Source organism: Crocodylus siamensis, chromosome 4 (assembly GCF_052110815.1).
Source record: "Crocodylus siamensis isolate JL-2025a chromosome 4, ASM5211081v1, whole genome shotgun sequence".
NCBI lineage: Eukaryota > Metazoa > Chordata > Crocodylia > Crocodylidae > Crocodylus > Crocodylus siamensis.
Window position 1 is genome coordinate 69612349 of NC_143398.1, and position 21096 is coordinate 69633444.

At 43.5% G+C, this 21096-nt stretch overlaps 1 protein-coding gene across 1 annotated transcript in view; it reads left to right on the forward strand.

The window, feature by feature from the left end:
- Positions 1-21096, forward strand: part of TBC1D15 (TBC1 domain family member 15) — a 73470-nt gene that overhangs the window by 14647 nt on the left and 37727 nt on the right. The window contains exons 3-5 of the mRNA XM_090042543.1: positions 238-312; positions 12092-12230; positions 14364-14574. Of these exons, the coding sequence (XP_089898669.1) occupies positions 238-312; positions 12092-12230; positions 14364-14574 (425 nt within the window). The remainder of the gene's footprint in view (positions 1-237; positions 313-12091; positions 12231-14363; positions 14575-21096) is intronic.

Consider the following 21096-nt stretch of genomic DNA (forward strand, 5'->3'; position numbering starts at 1 on the left):
GCCCCGCTGGAGTGCTCAGTCTGTACAAATGCTAGGGAGCCAGGTTGAACTTATGTACTTCCTCTTCCTGTAAAGTGCTGTTTTTTTTCCCCAACTCTGTCTGCCTATGCTAATAAATGCCAAGATGTTCACCATCTTTAAATAAAATGCATAAAAATATTGCTATATTTGTAAATAGAATGCTACCTTTTCTTAATTATTCAGATTTTTGCTTTATTTATATAACATGTTTTGTAGGAAGCTGAAGTAATAGTGGACTGGAGACCAGTTGATGATACTTTGGACTCTTCCAATATTCTGTATGCTGGAAAGGTATGCTTGTTAATTACTAGCATTTATCTTTTTTTTCTTCTCACAAGTTTTGGGTTTAGCATGCATATGTTGAATGTAGCTAAATCATAGAATCATAGAGAAGTAGGGGGGAAGGGACCTCCAGAGGTCATCGAGTCCAATCCCATGCCTCAGGAAGGATCGTGTCTAGCCAAACCATTCTATGCAATCCATAGTCTAAACTCTACATTAAACTATGTTAGTCCTGGTACAACACCAGACCTAACACTGGAACCTGCCACAGGGAAAGCAGGGGATTTGCAGCAGTATAACTGGAAATAAAACGTGTCTATCAATGGTAATGATTATTTGTATTCACTGTTGTCAAGGGGCCCTAATCCTGACTCCATTGTGTCAAAGTCTTCATCAGAGAGTGTTAGTTAGCTGTATACTTAGTCTGAAGTCTGGCAGAAGACAAGGTAGATTTGCACCTTATCAGTTATCTAAATCAGATTCATAACCTTTGTAGGCAGCAGTTTACTTCGCGAAATGCAATGAAGGGATTGCAGGAAGTACAGTTTATAATTAGAAAACAGAGATTAGAATACAAAGGGGAAGAAAAAAGAGGTGGGCACTGTTAGGAGAGGCCAGGGGGGTAGAAGAGAAAAGCAAAGCTGTTAGCCCCCGGTGGATGTAGGGGTTATAAAAGCTAATCCAGGGATGGGATAAGAATTCATAGTTTCATAGTTTCATAGTAGCTAGAGTCGGAAGGGACCTAGGTAGATCATCTAGTCCGACCCCCTGCCTTAGCAGGAAAGAGCACCGGGGTCAGATGACCCCGGCAAGGTGCTCATCTAACTTCCTTTTAAAAATCCCCAGGCTAGGAGCCTGCACCACTTCCCCTGGAAGCTGGTTCCAGGCCCTAGCCACCCTGACTGTGAAGTAGCGCCTCCTAATATCTAATCTAAACTTACCCTCCGCCAGTTTGTGACCGTTATTCCTGGTCACTCCTGGCAGCGCACGGGGGAACAGGGACTCCCCCAATACCTGCTGATCCCCCCTGACCAGTTTGTAGCAGGCCACAAGGTCCCCCCTTAGCCTTCTCTTGTGGAGGCTAAACAGGTTCAGGTCCCGTAGCCTCTCCTCATAAGGCCTGCCCTGCTGACCCCTGATCATACGAGTGGCCCTCCTCTGAACTCTCTCCATATTGTCCACGTCCCTCTTGAAGTGTGGCGCCCAGAACTGGACGCAGTACTCCAGCTGCGGCCTGACCAGTGCCGCATAGAGGGGGAGGATCACCTCCCTGGACCTGCTCGAGATGCATCTGTGGATGCATGATAGGGTACGATTGGCCTTCTTGACTGCCTCCCCACACTGCCAGCCCATGTTCATCGTGGAGTCAATGACGACTCCAAGATCCTTTTCCGTCTCCGTGCTGGCAAGAGGAGAGTTCCCCAACCTGTAAGTGTGGTGCCGGTTCTTCCTCCCCATGTGCAACACCGTGCACTTATCAGTGTTAAACCCCATCCTATTCTCATCCGCCCACCGTTGCAACCTGTCAAGGTCAGCTTGTAGCCTATTGCACCCTTCTAGTGCACCCACATCCCCCCACATCTTAGTGTCATCAGCAAACTTGAACAGGGTGCTTTCTACTCCCTCATCCAAGTCACTGATGAAGATGTTGAACAGTGCAGGCCCGAGGACCGAGCCCTGCGGAACCCCACTGCCCACATCCTTCCAGGTCGAGAAGAACCCATCCACTACCACCCTCTGGGTGCAGCCCTCCAACCAGTTGGCGACCCATTTGACCGTGTGGGCATCGACACCACAGTCTCCCAGCTTTTTGATGAGGACAGGGTGAGAGACAGTGTCGAAAGCCTTCCGGAAGTCCAAAAAGACTACATCCACAGCAACCCCTGCGTCTAATGATTTGGTGACCTGATCGTAAAAGGCCACCAGGTTGGTCTGACAAGACCTGCCACTGATAAACCCATGTTGGTTGCCCCTGAGCATGCATTCCCCCGCAAGGCCCTCCTGGATGTGTGCCAGGATAATTTTTTCAAAGAGCTTACCCGGGATTGAGGTCAGACTAACTGGCCTGTAATTTCCCGGGTCCTCTTTTTTTCCCTTTTTGAAGATAGGGACCACATTGGCCCTCTTCCAGTCCTCCGGCACCTCGCCAGAGCACCACGAGTGCTCATAGAGCCGTGCCAGGGGTCCCGCAATGACCTCAGCCAGTTCCTGTAGAACCCTAGGGTGAAGATCGTCCGGACCAGCGGACTTGAACACGTCCAGCTTCTCCAGAAGTACCCTAACTAACTCCTCGCTAACCCTTGGCCCAGGCGTGTCTCTCTCGGGGCCCGAGGGGGGCCCAGCAGGGAGGTGGCTGAACTGGTCCCTACTTAGGAAGACAGAGGCAAAGAAATCGTTAAATATGTTAGCTTTGTCATCTGGCGTGATGACTAAGTTGCCCATCGTGTCCTGCAGGGGCCCCACATTACCCGGGACCCTCTTTTTACCCCCTATGTATTTGAAGAAGGACTTCTTATTGTCCTTAATCCGGGAAGCTAGTCCTATCTCCAACTCTGCCTTGGCCCTCCTGACTGCCCCCCTACATCCTCGGGCGACTATAACATAGTCCTTCTTGGCGATGACCCCATCTCTCCATTGGGTATATGCCTCCCTTTTAGCAAGGAGACATCCCCGGATGCTCTTAGTGAGCCATGGGGGTTTATGTGCCCTCCTGCTCCCTTTGACCCTTGTTGGGATTACCTCCCTTTGGGCATGGAGGATCGTCTCCTTAAGGAGCAACCACTCACCTTCGACATCTGATTCCCTTCCCCTCTGGGTCCTCAGCGCTTCCCCAACTATCCTCCTTAGCTTGTTGAAGTCAGCCCTCCTAAAGTCTAGGGCTGTTGCCTTGCTGCAGCCCTTTGCCACCTTACGCTGGATGGTGAATTCCAGCAAGCGATGATCACTGTCTCCCAGGTGGCCCATCACCCGCAGCCCCCTCACCAGGTCATCACCCGTGGCCAGCACTAGGTCCAACAAGGCGTCTCCCCTGGTGGGACTGTGCACCTCCTGGGTTAGATGGAGGTCCTGCAGTCTGGCTAAGAACCGACGTGAGCGATCAGACTTGGCTGACTGCTCCTCCCAGCAGATGTCTGGGAAGTTCAGGTCCCCCATGATGACCACATCCTTAGCCCTCACTGCCTCTGTAAGCTGACCTAAGAATTCCAGGTCGAGCTCTTCTCCCTGGTTGGGAGGTCTATAGTAGACTCCCACCGTTAAGTCTCTCTCCCCTGGACTGCCTTTTACTCTAACCCAGAGCACCTCAGAGTGCCCCCCCTCTACCCCCATGCTAATTAACGAGGAAGTATATTCCTCCTTGATGTAGAGTGCTACTCCTCCACCTTTCCTTCCTATCCTGTCCTTCCTGTATAGCCTATAGCCCTTGACACTCACCGCCCAGTCATGCGATGAGTCCCACCACGTTTCTGTGATCCCTACTATGTCAGGGCTGGTGACAGCTAGGAGGAGGGCGAGTTCCTCCTGCTTCTTCCCCATACTTCGAGCATTCGTGTAGAGGCATTTGAGGCCTTCAGCGGTTGTGCCCACTGACCCCCTAGTCTCAGCAATGCCCCGTCCCCCATCGCTTACCTGTTTCTCCGTTTTGACCATTGGTCTGGGCTCGCTGGCTGTTGCTGGGCCTGGTATCTCATCGTCTCCTCCGCCCTCATCTTCCCCCTCCCCCGACGAGCCTAGTTTAAAGCCCGCCGAAGGAGGTTCACCAACCTGGAAGAGAACACACGCTTACCTTTAGGGGAAGGGTGGAGCCCATCCCATCCCAGCATGTCTCTCATCACGATGTGCCGGTCATGGCTGAGGAAGCCAAAGCCCGCCTCGAAGCACCATTCCTGTAGCCTCCAGTTGGTCTCCGCAATGCACATCTCGTGACGTCTGCCGCGTCCGCTCACTGGCAGGATGGAAGAGAAGACCGCCTGTGCGCCCATCTCCCTCAGCACGCCTCCCAGAGCATGGTAGTCCTCCATCAGGCGATCAGGGGCTCTCCTGGCCGCATCGTTAGTACCCACATGGACAAGGACCATGGGGTAATAATCGGAGGGCTGGATGATGGACTGGAGCATCCCCTTCACATCCTGAATCTTCGCTCCGGGCAGGCAGTATACCTCACGTGCTGAGGGATCCTGGCGACAGATGGGGCCCTCCGTACCTCTCAGGATGGAGTCACCAATCACGATGACGCGACGCTTCCTCCTCTTAGGCCTCTTGACTCCCGCCGCCCGCACAGGACATTGTGTGCACAAAGTCTCCTCCCTGGAATCTTCCACTGCTCCCTCCTCCTCCAGGGCTGCCAGGACCTCATATCTGTTCTCCAGATGGACAGGAGGAACTGGTGCCGCAACATGGTTAATAGCTCTGGCGCGGGAGACTGTCTGCCACTCAGCGGTGGAGGGCTCATCCCGGTCTGCCCTCTCCTCTGTTGTATCACCCTGCAGAGAAAGAAAATACCTATCAATTTCCTCCTCTGCCTCACGGATTCCCCTCAGCCTGCTAACCTCCTCCAGGAGCTCCTGCACCCGCTCCTCCAGGGTCCTAAGGCGGATACCTACAGGACAGGTGCAGGAGTCCCCAGTCCCTGCCCCCCCAGACCTTGCCAGGCAGTTCCCGCAGGCCAGGGGGTTGGAGGACGGCAGCCCCCCCGAGGGCTCTGTCTGGGTGGAGGCCTCGGACAAGCCCCGGGAAGGCCGCGCCCCCCGGGCAGGGGCCCTGGCAGAACTCCGTGTCGACACCATCGCAGGAGTTGCTGCCCTTACTAGCAGAGCAGGGGTCAGCCTCTGGGCCCCGCCTGCTCGCCCGCCGGCGCGAACGCCGCCGCAAACGCCGGCGCGCTCTTACAGACCGCGCCTGTTTGCGCGCTCTGTTCGCGCGGCTCGGGAGCGCGGCTCCCTACCGGCTCAGCTAAGAGGGACCCGGGGGGCTTCCCCTCCGGATCCGGCTCAGCTGCGCCGGCCCCTCAGTCCCTCAGCCCCACTTACCTTAGGGGGATCAGCTGCTGCTGGCCCCTCAGCTGCTCCGCTCGCCGCCGCCGCTTCTACTGCTGCACTCTCCTCCGCTCCGGGTCCAGAAAGGAGGCACACGTGTGGGAAGGACACACGTGCGCCTGAGTCCCTCTTCTCCCCGCTGCTCCTGACCTCCAAGTGGCGGAAGCTACGTCAAACCGCCGTTTATAAAGGAGGCGGTTTGAATTACCCGCCGCTGCCTTACCCACCAATCAGGCGCTCCGGTGTCACCGGAAGTGCCTGTCAATGATCCCGCCCCCTGAGCACCCCCACTGGGGGGGATCTGGTGAGACTGGAGCCTGCTCCCCTAGGCTAGTCCCGGGGGCACTCCCTGGCTTGGGGGACAACCCCCTAGCCCTCACCTGTTTGCGCGCTCTGTTCGCGCGGCTCGGGAGCGCGGCTCCCTACCGGCTCAGCTAAGAGGGACCCGGGGCTTTGTTTAGTTCGTACTTAACACAGTCCAGGCTCTGAAGGATTTCTTGTTTCACAGTTTCCCATTCAAGTTGACTTTTACAGTTTCTGTGTCTAAGTCAAGAACAGTTACTATGAAGTTGATAATACACCATCCAGGGAGGTTGGGTTGTGTTCTGCACAGGTAGCCTATATAGGTAGGAAGTCTGTTGCTGGAGAGAAGACATTTGTGCTTAGGGTGCTGTTTGTAAGCCAGGACAAGTTTGTCCATCTGCTTTGAGATGGTCGTTATTTTGCAGGAGGGGACCAGACCAGATAACAATGATTAGAGTATCTGAGGAAGAGCTGGTGCTGCCCACCCTGTTCCATGGATAGATCCAGGGGCATGCACCGCCCGTGCCCTCCTGGGTTGTGTGCCTCCTCTCTCTGCACCCCTCGGATGAGCTGCTCACAGCTCCATTCCCTGCCCCGTGCCAGCTGTGTAGGGCCTACTCCTGCCCCATTACCTACTTCAGAGCTGCTGCAGCTGCCAGTGCTGCCCTGCGTGGGGAGGGAGCATATGCCCCCCTGATCTGTGTGTGGAGGAGGCAGCTGCCACTGTGGGCTGGGGTTTGGGTCCCGAACCCCACTGCATGTGACCCCCAGGCTTCCGCCCCTTCCCTCCCCAACCGACTGACTTGCTGGGCTGGGGGGGTGGGTAGGGGCGGGCTTGTGCATGCATGCAGGCAGCCCCTTCCCCCCACCTGGGATGGACTTGAAGAGGCTCTGAGATCCACCGGGCGATCATGATGGACCGGTTGGTGACCACTGTTTTTTTAGACATGGGGTTAAAATAAACCCATTTTACAAAACATTTTAAATTATGGTAGGCAAGGCAGTTTATATTTTAAAGTGTGCTGAGTTTATTATGTTAAAACCTCTAGGCTTTAACTTGATTAGGTCAACAAATTCTAAAGCACACCTTGCCTTGTTTTGATTTAACTTCAGGAGGTGTTAGATTGAGTGTAGCTTATTGTGATCCAATATTAACCCTTTAAAACTTGGCCTAAATCATTTTCTACTCCTTTTCTTGAAGTTGTAGAAATTCCTCTGGGTGTACTGGTCAGGGATCTGTGCAATCGGTATGTATGTAGGTTTTGGAATAGTTTCGGAGAATCAGCAAATAAACAGTAGGCTTGTCTTAGCCTTAACTGTAATAGTGCTACCCTTCTCATTATCATAACCAGTATTTTGATCCACATCCTTGCAATCTGTTACTATAAAACATTATAAAATATTTTAATGTTTAAAATAGCATTAGTGTTATAGATGCCTAAATACTTCACCAACAAGCCTAGAAAGCTAGGAAACTGTGTTGACTGTTCAGATGAAATCAAAGGATATGAAAATATGAAGCCATGTGATTACAATCATCAAATAATTTTTAACTTTGTAAATACATTTTTAGCTATATTCTTGCAGTACTATCTTTTGAATCTATTGATAATCCATTCAGAGTTCTGCTGTATCTTAATTTTCTTAAGGCAACAGTTGATTAAATTTAACAACTAATAAATTGTTTCACTGTTGCTACTTAAGTTCGGGAGGAGCACCAAAACTGGTGAGACTCTTAATTATGAAAGTTATAAGCAGCAGCCAAAACATAGGTTTGGATAGACTACTATAGATACCTTTATACTTACAGCTAGAGAAGTGGAGAGAGGAGAAAGAAAAAATGGTATAAATCCTTTTCATCAATTGTACATTTGTTCTGAGTTCTTACCTCAGTATTATTCCTTGACCTCACATTGGTGCACGCGGCAGACCTAAGAACAACAAAGAGGTTTCATTTATTTATTTTAGGTATGTCATGAGCAACAGAAAATCTAACAATTACATAGGTCTGCTACTAGATTGAGGTAGTAAAATTGTAAATAACGAAACAGAAAATACACGTTTTGCATCTGACGATGATAGGATGGATGGGATGATATCTTTATATCACTTGGGAAAAATGCAGTACTTTCCACTCTGTTAGTAATCAAGGAAGATGTTAATCAGCATGTATTAGAAAGAACCACTTTTTTCAAATTGGCAATCACAAATAACTTACACCTAACGATCTGGAAAGCTGGCAGTGGAGAAGTCTCTCTCTCAATGTTCATTTTTTTAAATAAATCTTTAAATACTGGAGAAATTCCAGGATACTGCTAACATTATTCTGCTTTGACCCTTGTTGCATGGGTCACTTAGCATGTGATTTATTTAGATCAGCGTTCTCAACCTTTTTAAGGTCAGGGTACTCCAACATCCCTTCTTTTGAATGCGCTGGAAACCCTGGCTGAGAACCACTGTTGATGCTGCTTGAGCTTATCTGAGTGCTTATTAGTGGTGTTCTTCTGCCAGGGAGGGCTGTGCAGCTGCCGTGAAACTGTCCTGTGCTACAAAGGCAGCCTGGGAAGGTGTGCGCCATGCAGGTGTTCTCCTTCTGTATTAGGGCTTGATCAGCCTAAAGCAGGCAGGAGCTGCCTTGGTTTTGCAGTTCTTTTTGATCTGGCACCCCCAGCACTTCTCTTAAAATCAGAAATGGGAGGGACATTTCCACCTGTTTCCAGGAGGATCATTGCGGACAGATGGACCAGAAAGAGCTGCAAGGTGCAAGGCAACTTTGCTGCCTGCTTTAGGCTGATTGGAGAGACCTAGTATAGGGGGAATGCATGGGGAAATTTTACCTGGCCACTGCCCCCATTGCACCGCAGGGTGCTGCAGCACACTAGTTGAGAACCATCATTTAGATTGTGGTAGGTATTACCATGGTGTAATTAAATGTTAGAACGTATTTTGAGTAATCGTATGATCTCAGCCTTCTCTGGACAGGGCTGTAGCCAGCTGTGCAGCCTGTTCCACTCAACGCTGACTCTGGCACTGGGTGCTGTGGCTCATGCAGCTGCCTGTGAGGATGTGCAGGCCCTGTGCCTAGAGCCGGTGCCCTCCCTGCTGTATGCTCAGTATTGCTTATCCTGGGAGTGCCTGTCCTGGCTCATTAGGGTGAGCCAGGTGTCTGCTTTTGGTGGTGGGTGGAGGGAGGTGTGGAGAGCCAAACCTGGGAGAGGGTGATGTGTCTCTGCCGTTGGCAGAGTCAGCCTATTGGTTTCAGCCCCGACACCAGATGGAAGTCTTGATCCAGCTCTAGTACAGTGCTGGATCTGGGACTGATAATGACTGGAATCTGAAACTGTATTATCTCCATGGAGCAGTCCAATGACAGCTGAAAACATATTACTTAATTCAATCTGCAGATATGATTTTTCACAGGAGGAGTAACTTTTGCTATGGTGTGCTTGACAGTTAACATGTGTTTTACTGCTTGAATATGCAGATGCTCAAGTTCTAAGTACAGTTAACACATCCTAAGTTTAATGTGTGACATGGCACATAGAAGAGCCAGGAATGATGACCTGAGTAAGCATAGGCTTTTGAGCTAGGCAAAATATTGGAAATTTGATACAATATTCAACTGATAATATTAGAAGGCAGAGAGAGAATTAATATTAATTAACTTCATTTTATAACACATAGCACTTGTTTAAAAAAACCAAAACAAACCTCTGATGGTATCCTTCATAATTATAAATTTGATTAATTAAAGAGCACTGTTAGGTAATAGATGTCTTGATTTAGTATTACAGGACTTCCTGTTTTTTAAACATTAGCACCACATAATAACACTACAGCATTTGTTAAATAAACTGTTCTTAATAAGATAACTGACTTGTTGCAAAAATAGTGGGTAATTACCATTAAATGTGGTGTTTCGAGTAGTTTTTGTACCAGACCTGATACTATTCAACACTCATTAATTTTCTTTGAACAAGTAAATATAGAATTTGTATGGCATGAAAGCTGGTAAATAAGCACAGAGTGTAAGTTGTGTTTGTAATATCGGGGGTCTGTCTCCTAGAAAGCAGTGACTCAAAAGAATGTAAGGGTTGTAGTGGACGAGCAAGTGAACAAAAAAGGCTAATGTAGCCTTTGGAAAAGAACCACAAAAATGTATCTGAAGTTGGAGAAAATGTATTCTAGTGAGAAATTGAAAGAACTCAGTTTGTTTAGCGTATCAAAATAAAGACTGAAGGGTAACTTGATGATGATGTATGGAACACCTTCACAGAGTGTTATGTGCACTACAAGTCTGCTTAATTCAGCAAAGCAAGGCAGGACAAAAATCCGTTGCTAGAAACTGAAGCTAGAGAAATTCAAATTGGAGGTGAATATATTAATATTCAACCTCAAGGATATTAACCAATTTTCTCCATGTCTTTACCTTTTTAAGTCAGTCGCTAGTGGGGAGGAGGGAGACTGAACAAATTCAGTCAGGGTTTGAAAGCAGATTAGCTGCATTGTATCATATAGATGTAACCTGGTGTCTTACTGGAAGATAAACACAAGATAATAGGCTTAATGCAGGGTTAGCTGGGTGAAATTTAAAGGCCTGTGATATTATCAGGCAAGATGATCCAGTGGTCCTTTCTGACCTTAAGATCTGTGAATTGAAGGGAGGACTTAGTGGCTCTGTGACATCTGGAAAATTTGGAGCCCTGTTCATATCTACTATATGTGTGTTTAAAACCCATTAAATAAGTATAAACTGACAACAGTTATTGTTTCATTCTTATATTTTTCAAAAAAGGAAAGTAAATGTATATAATTATCCCACATGACCAATATTTACAGTTTTTGTCAAACAGGCAGTTTAAACCCATTGCTAAAAGCACATGGTTATTTACAGAGCTACCAGCTTGCAAGAAAGCAAAAGGTTAAAATGTTTTTAAATACTGAACATGTTTAACATGGAAACTAGTAACAAAGTACATACAGAATCTCACCCATTTTATTTCTTTATTTCTTTATATTTATATATAGATACATTAATTTTATATTTGTATATTATTTATTTGTATTATAAATATAAAACACTGGTGCACATGCAGAAATTATTATATTTACTTTCCTTTTTTGAAAAATCCCAGAGAATGAAATAGTGACTATTGTCAGCATAAACTTTTTTCAATGGATTTTAAAGGCCAAAAACTATGGATAACTTGCAATATGGTTATATGTGTTTCTGGGATTCTGTACTTCTTTTGTTACTAATTTCCATGTTAAACATGCTCATTATTTAAAAAACCTTAACTTCTTGTTTTCTGGTAAATTAGTAGCACTGGAAATAACCATGTGCATTTAGCAATGAGTTGTTTAAAATGCCTTTTTGACAAAATCTGTAGTCAAAATGTTAGTCACATGGCATAACTGAGGGGTTAATTTAGTCTGAAGAGCCTTTACTTGTGATGATGAGCAAAAAGATAAACCTAACTGTAAAATGGGGATAATAACTCTTATCTCTGTAGTAAAGTGCATTGTATTCTATGGAAAAAAATGCTAGGTATTATAAGAACTAGGTATTATAACTAGTAATGTTTACTTTATAAGTTTATAGGATATAACTGCCCTCCCATCTGAAGAAGACTCTACGAGCATTTTTACACATGCATGCATCACAGCGCTGGTCACTTTGGAAAGTACCCAGAGCTGCGACGCATGTAGTTGTATAAGCGGCGAAATGCACGTCAGCGCTAAGAAGATGGCAGCGGCATACTTTTGAACTAAAACACCTCAAAGGTGCTTTAGTTCAAAAGTGAATTGCTGCCATTTTCTGTGCACGGATAGAATTTAAAATATACCAAAGGTTTTTTAGTAGACTTTCTATAAAAAGTCTGTTGTCAGAAAAAACTTTATTACTGTCATCTCTTTTCCATCCTTGTATAATTGTTGACATGGAATCTCTGAAAATTTAGGAATATGTTTTTATTTGTTTAATTTGGCCCTGTTGAAATGTATCCTTTTTACTGACTTGGCCATACTGTAGAAATGGCCCAAGTGATATTAGAGTTTAGTGTAAGATGTTATATTTGTCATCTTTGAAAGATGATAATTTCTATGGAATAGAAAAGATTCTTTAAAATTACTGTTTGTTCTTAACGCATCTCTAATTGGACAAATTCAAGGTTGCTTGGGTGACTGTAATTGCCTTTCCCTTATTTCAGTATTAGGGTTTCTTTTTATCTTAACACAAAGTTTCTTGTTTCCCCCCCAGTGCTTGTTAAATTTATTGTTTGGGGATTTTGACGCACGCACGCACACATGCACGCCCCCCCCCATTGTATGGTTTCAGCCTTAATTTTAATTTATTGAAAGTAGGATTTTTGTTTGTTTTAGGATGGAAATGAGCTATGAATAATCATTACTATTTTCTCTCTTGGTGGCTTCTTTAAATTTTTGGTTTTTAGGATTCCAGTTCTGTTGTGGAATGGACTCAGACTCCTAAAGAAAAATCTCTCCGAGGGTCAGAACATCAGAATAGTTATGAAGCAGAATGGGACATGGTCAACACAGTCTCTTTTAAAAAGAAGCCACATTCTAATGGAGGTATCTAAAAAAGAACATTTCTGGAATATTTAAAATGACTCATTTGTTTTAGTAAGTTACTGTCAGAGGACACACAAAGGTTTCTGTCAGGAGTTAAAAAGCTGAGGTGATTTCCGGTACAACAGCAATTTGCGTTTTCTCAGTTGAAATTTCTCTGTACCTCAAAAGCAGTTTGCTGCTCTAAATTACTCTGAGTTTCTAATTAAGAGACTTTTGTCCAACCAGGGTTTTAAATGCCTATCCTATTGCTTTATCAGTAAGATTAGCAGTGTTTTATATGCATTGGACTTTTTTAAAAACATTTTTAAGTGACATAAAATTTGAATTAATCTCTACAATAAAGTTAGAGAATGAGAAAATATAATGCTTTGTTACTTGAATGCTTTTTACTACTAGAACAGCAGGGGGAGATAGTGTATACTGCTATATAATAATTGAGAGCTTGCACAGCCAAAGATCAATATCCAGAAAATCAGCCTCTTCTTACCACCTAACACTTAGATTTTGGGAAAATACATACTAGAACATTTTAAAGAAATAAATGTCTTGGAGATGCAATTTTTTTGTAGATAAAATATATCTGTTTTCTGACTGCATGGTTCCCCCTGTACACATCTGAACACCATTATATCTCTGATTTTTTTTACATGTTTCAAGTTCCTTTTTCCTTGCTCTGGAAGCTCACTCCCCAATTTTATACTCTTTGTGTCTTGCCCTGTGTTAGACTGCAGTCCTGTAGCTAGGGATGCTTTTATTTGGCTCCTTGTCAAAGATGTTGTAAATGGGGCTATGGATTCACTTGCATATAAATAAATGCAGGATTGGGACTTGAGGTAGCGAGGTTTTTGAGTTCTAATATAAGATTGGAGTCTTGATTGGAGCTTTTAGGTGCAATGATAATATAAAGAGTCAGGGTATCCTACCATTTTGTGTTTACAGTGGCTTACTGCTCCATCACTTATTGTTTGTATTAATTTTTGGAAGATTCCAGTTGTGAAGTACAGCAGCATTAGGGAATCAGTCTTGTCATTAAAGTACATACTGTGATTGGCTTTTATAATCAGGTGCCATTCTTTGATGGACTGCAGAGGGTTACCTTGAGTAGGATTGGCTTTCTTTTAGCTTGACAAAAAATATAGCCCATTCTCCAAACGTTCTGGGAACTGTGAGCTCCAGCAATGTATAACTTGCAGTCTTCTGGTTGTGGAAGCACAAGATACCTTATTTGTACATGATCCCTGCACAAGGAAGAAACGAAAGAGAGTTTGTTTGAATCCTCTTTTCTGGTCTGGGGTATTCATGTCAAATAGTGGGTACTTGTCAGATATTTTTTGGAATGCATGGTACTGTATTTTCTTGCATGTGACACATCCTAAAATATAATACGTACCTTGTTTTTTTTGAAAGGCAGAATGAAGAAAAAAATTATTTTTCCAGAGTTATGGCTGCACAGAGCAGAGACAGAACCTAATCTTCATCTGATTCACCCTCCTTTTCCTGCTTAGGCTGTAAAATAGGAGGAAAGAAACCAGGAGCAGCTAGGGGGCAGCAAAATTGCTTTAAGAAAGGTTAGCTCATTTAGTGGAACATCAAGAGCATTAAAAAGAAGAGAGGTTGTTGCCACTTGTAGAGTTAAGTCATTTGACTTCTCTAGCTGCCTGGGTATTAATAATGCAGCTGCTGCACTGTGGAATAAGAGTAAAAGCAGGGTGTTTCTGTCCCAGTCAGAAAATCAGCTTCCTCACTTAATACATGTACCCCAACTTGAGGGGTGGAATTTTTATGCAAGAAAATGCTGTATATGCATTTTAAGTGCTTGATACCACCTAGCTAACTGGATGGTGGGATACAATAGTTGTAGCTGGGATTTGATAGTAATTAAATCTGTGCTTGCTGGACAAATTGCATAAGGAATCAGCATAATTTTAGGAAAATGGAACCTGAGTTAACACTAATCATTTAGATACTACTAGGAAATAGGTATAGTAAAAACTGAAGGATTTAGTCTGGGAAGGATCACACTATATTATGATTTTTGATGCTAGCAGTAATTTTGTACAAATCGTGCTGTGGAGGGTAGGTGTAGCTCTTTACTCTTCACGCCAAAATAAAGTACATCTTTTGTTTTTAAAGATGCTACAGTTCATGCAAATGGAGAAAGCAAGTGGTCATTCCTGTTCAGTTTGACAGATCTAAAGTCAGTCAAGCAAAATAAAGAAGGCATGGGATGGTCTTATTTGGTGTTCTGTTTAAAGGATGACATCATACTCCCAGCTCTTCACTTCCATCATGGAGATAGCAAACTGTTGATTAAATGCCTTGAAAAATATGTGGTGCTGTGTGAGTAAGTATCAAAGAATTCTGTTTGAAATCTGAAATATTGCCACAATTTTGAATTCTGGTCGCAAGTTTTCCAATTTGAAAACATTTGGTTTTAAAAATTTAACTGATTTAACACAAGGATATAATCCTTTCCCTTTATTATTGTCTCACTATTTTGTTAACTTCAGCCATTTCTAACAATTGTTTCAGTAAATCATGCCCTTTCTTTGCAAGGCTTGAAATACTAAAATTATGTTGGATCCAGCCATTAATTGGAAAGAATTGTGATGATGTCACAGTATGTCAATAGTACCTTGTAGTGGTTATAAAGATGAGGAGATAAGATGACCAAGGTTCTTTTGTTGGTGAATATTATCAGGCTGTGTTATTTTGAGCTTTGCCTCTCTAGACAAGTTTTCTCACCTGTAAAATAGGGAAAGTAATAATAACTTACCTGTGTAACGCACTTTGAGGTCCTCAAATGACTATGCGCACAGTAATTATTAACGTTGACATAAATGAGTCAAGGACTTAAATAAATATAGCTCTGTCATTCAGATCTATTTATATATAAATGTTTCCTCCAAAATGATCTTCAGAATTCGAAAGCTTGCTTTTTCATCTCAAATTTAACTTTTCAGCATTCAATTCAATACATATATTGTACATACAGCCAAGAAAATTGAACATGGATTCTTTTGTTGTCCTTGATCTGGAACATTATCTGTTCCTGTAACCCAGAACTGACAGATCTGGTGTAAATCCTGAACTTTGATATTGCTTCTGCTATGATATCTCTTCTGATAGTATGTTATGCTTTATTATTAGATTTGCTTTTTTGTTACAAAAAAAGGACAATGTAGACAACCCCAAAACAAACAAACAAACACAACCCCACAGGACTGCTTGTTTTCTGCTGGTCTTTTTGTCTGGTAGAAGCAAACATTTTTTCCATTTTTCTCGTTTATTTATCCTTCTGTCTTATGGCTAATAAAACTAGTTTTTAGACTGTATACTGAACTGGTTCATCTTAATCCTCCAGTAGCTGTTGTTTGGTATTTTATTTGCTGTGTGATTGAGAGAGAGAAATAAATATATAGATATATGTATATACATACATGCACACACTTTTTTTTTTTTGTCATTGGCTTAGAGATTATTATTCTAGGTTGGTATGCTCAACTTCCTGCCTGCAGGCCAGATCTGCCCAAGAGGCCATCCAGCCTGTGGGTTTCCCCACAGGTCCAGAAATTTGGCAGTGATGGAGCACTGGCAGCAGACTGACCCTGTGCCACTTGTCTGGTTCATGGGGCTGGGAGGTTAAGTACTTAATGTTCTAGGCATTGTATAGACATGCGGGGGGGAAAGACAATTCCTGCTCCCAGCATGTTTATAACCTATCTATAACATAAATGACAGCGGGTGAATGCAAACAGGATAGGAGCAAAGAATGAGATTATATTAGTTAGCCAATAAGTATACCAGGTATATAACAATTTCAGGGTTTCTCTTTGGGTATTATTTGCAAATGACCATAGAGATGGATTTGATGCCAGGCAACAACTTGGCTTTGTGAATGGGAGGAAAATGTAAGGGTGAAAGCAACATCACTGGCAGAGGGAGAAAATTATACCTGAGCAAGTGTACAGAGATTAGAGGTAGAGTTGCATTATTCTATAAAGCTTGTATATGAGATAAAGGAGACAGCCAGAGTGAGTACTTGGAGAAGAACTGACATGGTCGAGTTGAGAATTTCAGCTATGTGGATGGAGATGAAAGAGTGTATGTATCATAGAGATGTCCTACAAGAAGAATTGGCAAGATGTTCAGAGACTCCCTGAAAGATTGTATTAGGTTCTACTTACATTAAAGTTTTCATATTTCCTCTCAAAGCCATCGCTGGACAAACATTCTTGTTCCTCTGCTCTTGATTCTCTCCACAAAGAGGTGAAGAAGATATGACTTATTAGGAGAGGTTGAAGGAATTAGGTTTTGGTTTAGAAAATAGAAGACTAAGAGGGGGCATGGCAAAAGAGATTACAGCGTGTAAAAGGTTGTTGTTAGGAGGCCAGTGATCAATTGTTTTCTGTATTCCCTGGGAAGAAGACAAGAAGTTGGTTTAATCTTCAGCAAAAGTGATTTAGGTTTGATATTGGGAAAAGCTTTTTAACTTGAAGCACAGAAACAAATTATTTAGGTGCATAGAAGTTCATTTATTGGATGTTTTAAAGCATGGGCTAGACCAGGGTTGTCCAGCTTCAGACCAGCAAGGGGCTGCATGCTACATAGATCATGGACCTGGGTTGTGTGCCAGGGGGCCTGCATGAGCTCCTCGGGACCTCTGCTGTGTGCAGCCCCCTGCCAGTGAGCAATGCAAGGCCCTCCTCTTGCTGCCTCTTCTGTCTCCTCCCCCAACTCTGCTGCCACTACCATGCAGGCAGTTTCCACTGTCCCTCTTTTCCCTTGATGCTATGATAGACGCCAGCCACCAGTACTGGAACAATGTGGGGAGTAATGGTCAGACAGGAGCTCATGGGCCTCAGGTTAACTCCCTCTTATATAAAATATTCTATTAAAATATTGAAAATTAAGACCTTGGTATTGCAAAATGCTTATTTATAATTGTTCTCACATTACTTTAAATGTATACAGCTGTACTAAATTAAAGTGTATGCATCTTAATTTATTTTATTGGATCAGAATTGTATTTTCATTAGAATTTCTTGTAACGGCATAAAATCTTTGTCACTTTCAAAGAAAATATAGTGCTTTACTGTTTCATTTATGTGGACAAAATTGGTCAAATTAAAAAAATAGGAATCTAAAGTTTACCCCCTACATGTGGAATTAAAAAAAACAAAAACAAAATCATATAGGACTTTGAACTTCAGGCTCTTATAGATGAGCTTGCAGTAGGGAACAAGCTTAAACTGTGCAGCCTTTTTATTTGTGCTAATGGCATCAGCCACTTGTCAAATTCCATTTTTGTCATTCGTAAAGGTACTGCCTAAGCCAGTGCTATAGTCACTGCTGTTATCACCTTTCAATATAATGACTTTCCACAAATCAGAAAAAGCTCTACATTTAAGTGCTTCTGCCAATTCATGTGGCAACAAGCCTGTGCTCATTGCACATCTTTACATTGTAACTCCTAGCCTGGGCTTAGCCTGTGTTTGCACCCCATTATTTCATTGCACTGCTGAAAAAACCTTGCCCCAGCCTTGAAATGGACTTTTGGCTGTTCAAGGAACACTGCTGAAAATGCTGGAGATGGATTGGATGCTTTTAACGTATGGACACACTTAACAATTGAAGCGCTTCAAATGCAGCAGCACTTTGAAGTGATTCAGAAATATGCCTCCACTGGGGACAAACATATAGCCCGCCCTGCTGCAAGCCCCAGCACTTATAGTGCTTTAGAATTGCCATGGCTACATGTAGTGGTATGTACTCAGCTGGGGACATGATAGGGTGCTGCAGTATTCTGCTGTTTCCCTCTCAGTTCCTTCCCTCCGCCAGAGGCAGGAGAATCTCGTGTTGGAACTCGGAGACCAGATGTGGAGAGGCTTGCAGGAATTCCTGCTTTCCGGTCCCTAGTCTCCCAGTTCTGGTGTCTTTCTTATAGTCTGCTGTGCTCCCCATTTACTTAAAAAAATACTCCAGAGTTTGGCCCCTAAATAGAGGATATTCAAGTGTTATGGCAGAGGAACAGAGCATTCCAGGATGCTGAAAGATCTAGAGAGTTGCAGATGTAATGGAAGTAGTTACTGTTTCATCGGGTATTTTTGGAGCACTTCTGCCATTTTCAGAGTATTACAATGGATGTGTACCTTTGTGTTTTTCTTCTAAGTAGTTTCTCTACCTTTGTAGAGAAAAATATATCTTTTTGTACCCTAATAGGACTCTTACACAAAAGAGTCTTGGATCGCTGTATCCGAAAAGTAGTTCAAAACACTATCTCAATTCAGCCAACAGCCCTTGCCCTTTGAAGAGCTTCAGATGTTAAGTCTGTTTACACTCTCAGCAATCTGCCCCAAATTCCAGGTAATCTTTTGAGTGCCAAATAAGTCTGCTTTGTGTGACTTAAATTGATGGAAACATGAGTGCCTGGGAGCATGGGTGCACGGTTCGGTCATTGTAAGGGGATTAAGGATGATATAATTTTAAAGGTGTGTTTTGGACTGTCAAGTGAATCGTAGTGATTGAAAGACAAGTTTGTGGGGGAGGGGGACATGCACACGTGTGTGTATGCGTAAATATTTTTGCAAAAACCCAAAACTGTACCAGAGATGTCAAAATAAGAGGCTAATTAAATAAGAAATATTGTAGAGATGTTGCACTCTTTTTATTGCATTAAAAGTGGACACTCATTAACATTTTTAATAACTTAGATCAGGCTTGTGTGTTCCTTGTTTATAGAGCAAAGATTTTTATGATCATTCTTTATGATATTTGATATTTCTTGCGTGCTTTAATTCCCCTTCCTCCCTCCATACTCTAACACTTTTTTGCATTATTACAGATTTTTCTTTCTTCAGTTTTCAGTTTTCTGTACTGAATATGATAGTATAAAAGCACTAATGCTTGAAAATATATGCTAGTCTCACAGTGTGACTTATTTCATGATTAAAATGCAATGCTAAGTACTCATGAGTTATGCATATTGCAGTTTGCTAACATAAATTGAATTACATTGAAAGTATAAAGATGGGACTGTGAACCTGATTTATTAACAAGGTTGTATTTTTTTTTTTTAATTTTAACTCACTAATTCATATATGTGAAATATTTCCTAGTTCTGTATCCCATAACTTTTATCCCCTCCTCTGCTGATACTTTCCTCCCATTGATCCTTCATTGTCAAAGGGTGGATCCAGATTCCCATTCCTGCTCCAGGCGCTATTCATGTATTTTTATGTGAAAGAGTCATTGGGTAAAATGTTAGTGAAGTGCTTGGCACTGGGACCAAAAGTTAGGTCTCCTGCTGGTCTCTGGTGAATCCTCTGATCCCTAGATTACAGGTTTTGCTCCATCTCTCTAGCCCAGATCATCTTGAACTTGTTTCCAGTAGAGTGGTATAGCTTCCACAGAAGGGATAGGAAGCAGAAGGAATAGCTTGTAGCCTGATGGTTCGGGTCCTTTACTAAATGGTGAAATGTGTGATTTTGAACCCTCAGGCAGAGGAGAGAATTGAACCCAAATCCCCCATCTTCCCTGGATGGTGATGGCTTCCCATAGGCTAGACGACTTGTTAATAATGGCATTAACCCCCTCAACTGCCAGAGCCACTGTTTCATTGCTGCACACAAACTCACTCCTCCTTTTCCCCTTTTGCCTATTTTAGTCACCAGGGGTGACTGAAACCCATGGTTTTGGTGGTGGAAAAGGCAAGTGGCATTAACTTACTGGATTCTGGAGGAGTACTGAAACAGCAGCTCTTACAGCTGCAGGGATTAACACTCTTTCTGCGCAGGCTCTCCAGCAGCTGTGGTGATGAGGCTGGTGGGCTGAATCTGGTTGTCTGGTTTAGCTGGATCTGGATCTCCTTTGTATGTGTGACACCTCTGTGGTAGATTATTAAGGGAGGGACACCATCACCACCATGCACTCATCCAGTTGTCCTGTAGCAGAAAACAGTCTTTCTGCCGTTGCATTTTGGGGGAGGAGGAATCCAATCCTGTAGATTTTCAACCTTTTGGGGTCATTGTACCCCAAGTGGCTGGCTGAGAAGGCAGGATTCCACTGGCAGCCAGGCAAGCGGGGGCATTCTCCAGCAGCTGATCGGTGAGCGTGCCAGTGGCACAGCGGCAGCACAAGTGCCAGTGGCAAAAGTGGTGGCGGCGCCCGCTGCCTAGTACCCCCTGAGGCCATCAGAAGTACCTTCAGGGGTATGCAGACCCCCAGTTGAAAACCCCTGCTGTAGAATATCTGTCACCTGTGCCCTGAGAACAAGTGCTGTCTCAACCCTTTCTGGGTGACAGGGGAAAGAATTCCTAGTTTTTGGATCACAGTTGAGCCTGAGCATGAGAAAGGTGCTGACTTGCTTGGCAGCGTCAGGATGGTCACTTCTGGGCAGCAAGTGATTTGTAACAAGGATTGTCATCCTTCAGACTTAAGAAATAAAGTGCCTGGGAAACTTGTAGGTTAAAAGCTGAGGCACCTTAGTGCCTTTAAGTTAAATGGCAGCTGAGCCTGGGCTTTTAAGATTGCAGTTTTTATATTTGGGTGTTTAAATTCCAATTAAATTGTTTGCATGAGGCCTAAATAAGTGTAACATCATGGCATACAGTTTGTGAAAACAATCAATTTCCAACTTTATTTTCACATAGAAAATAAAGTGTTATCTTAGAGACCGACTGGTTCAGGGAGGCATATATGTTGATAGGCTACAAACCACTTCATCAGAAGCTTATTTTCTGCCTTTGCCCTGCTAAATCATATTTTGTTTCATTTTATGACAGGTTACCTTAGTTAAAATGTCTTCTAGGGGGAGAAACTGGCTTTATTCTCTCTGAAGAATCATAGTTGTTAAATGTTAAATCGT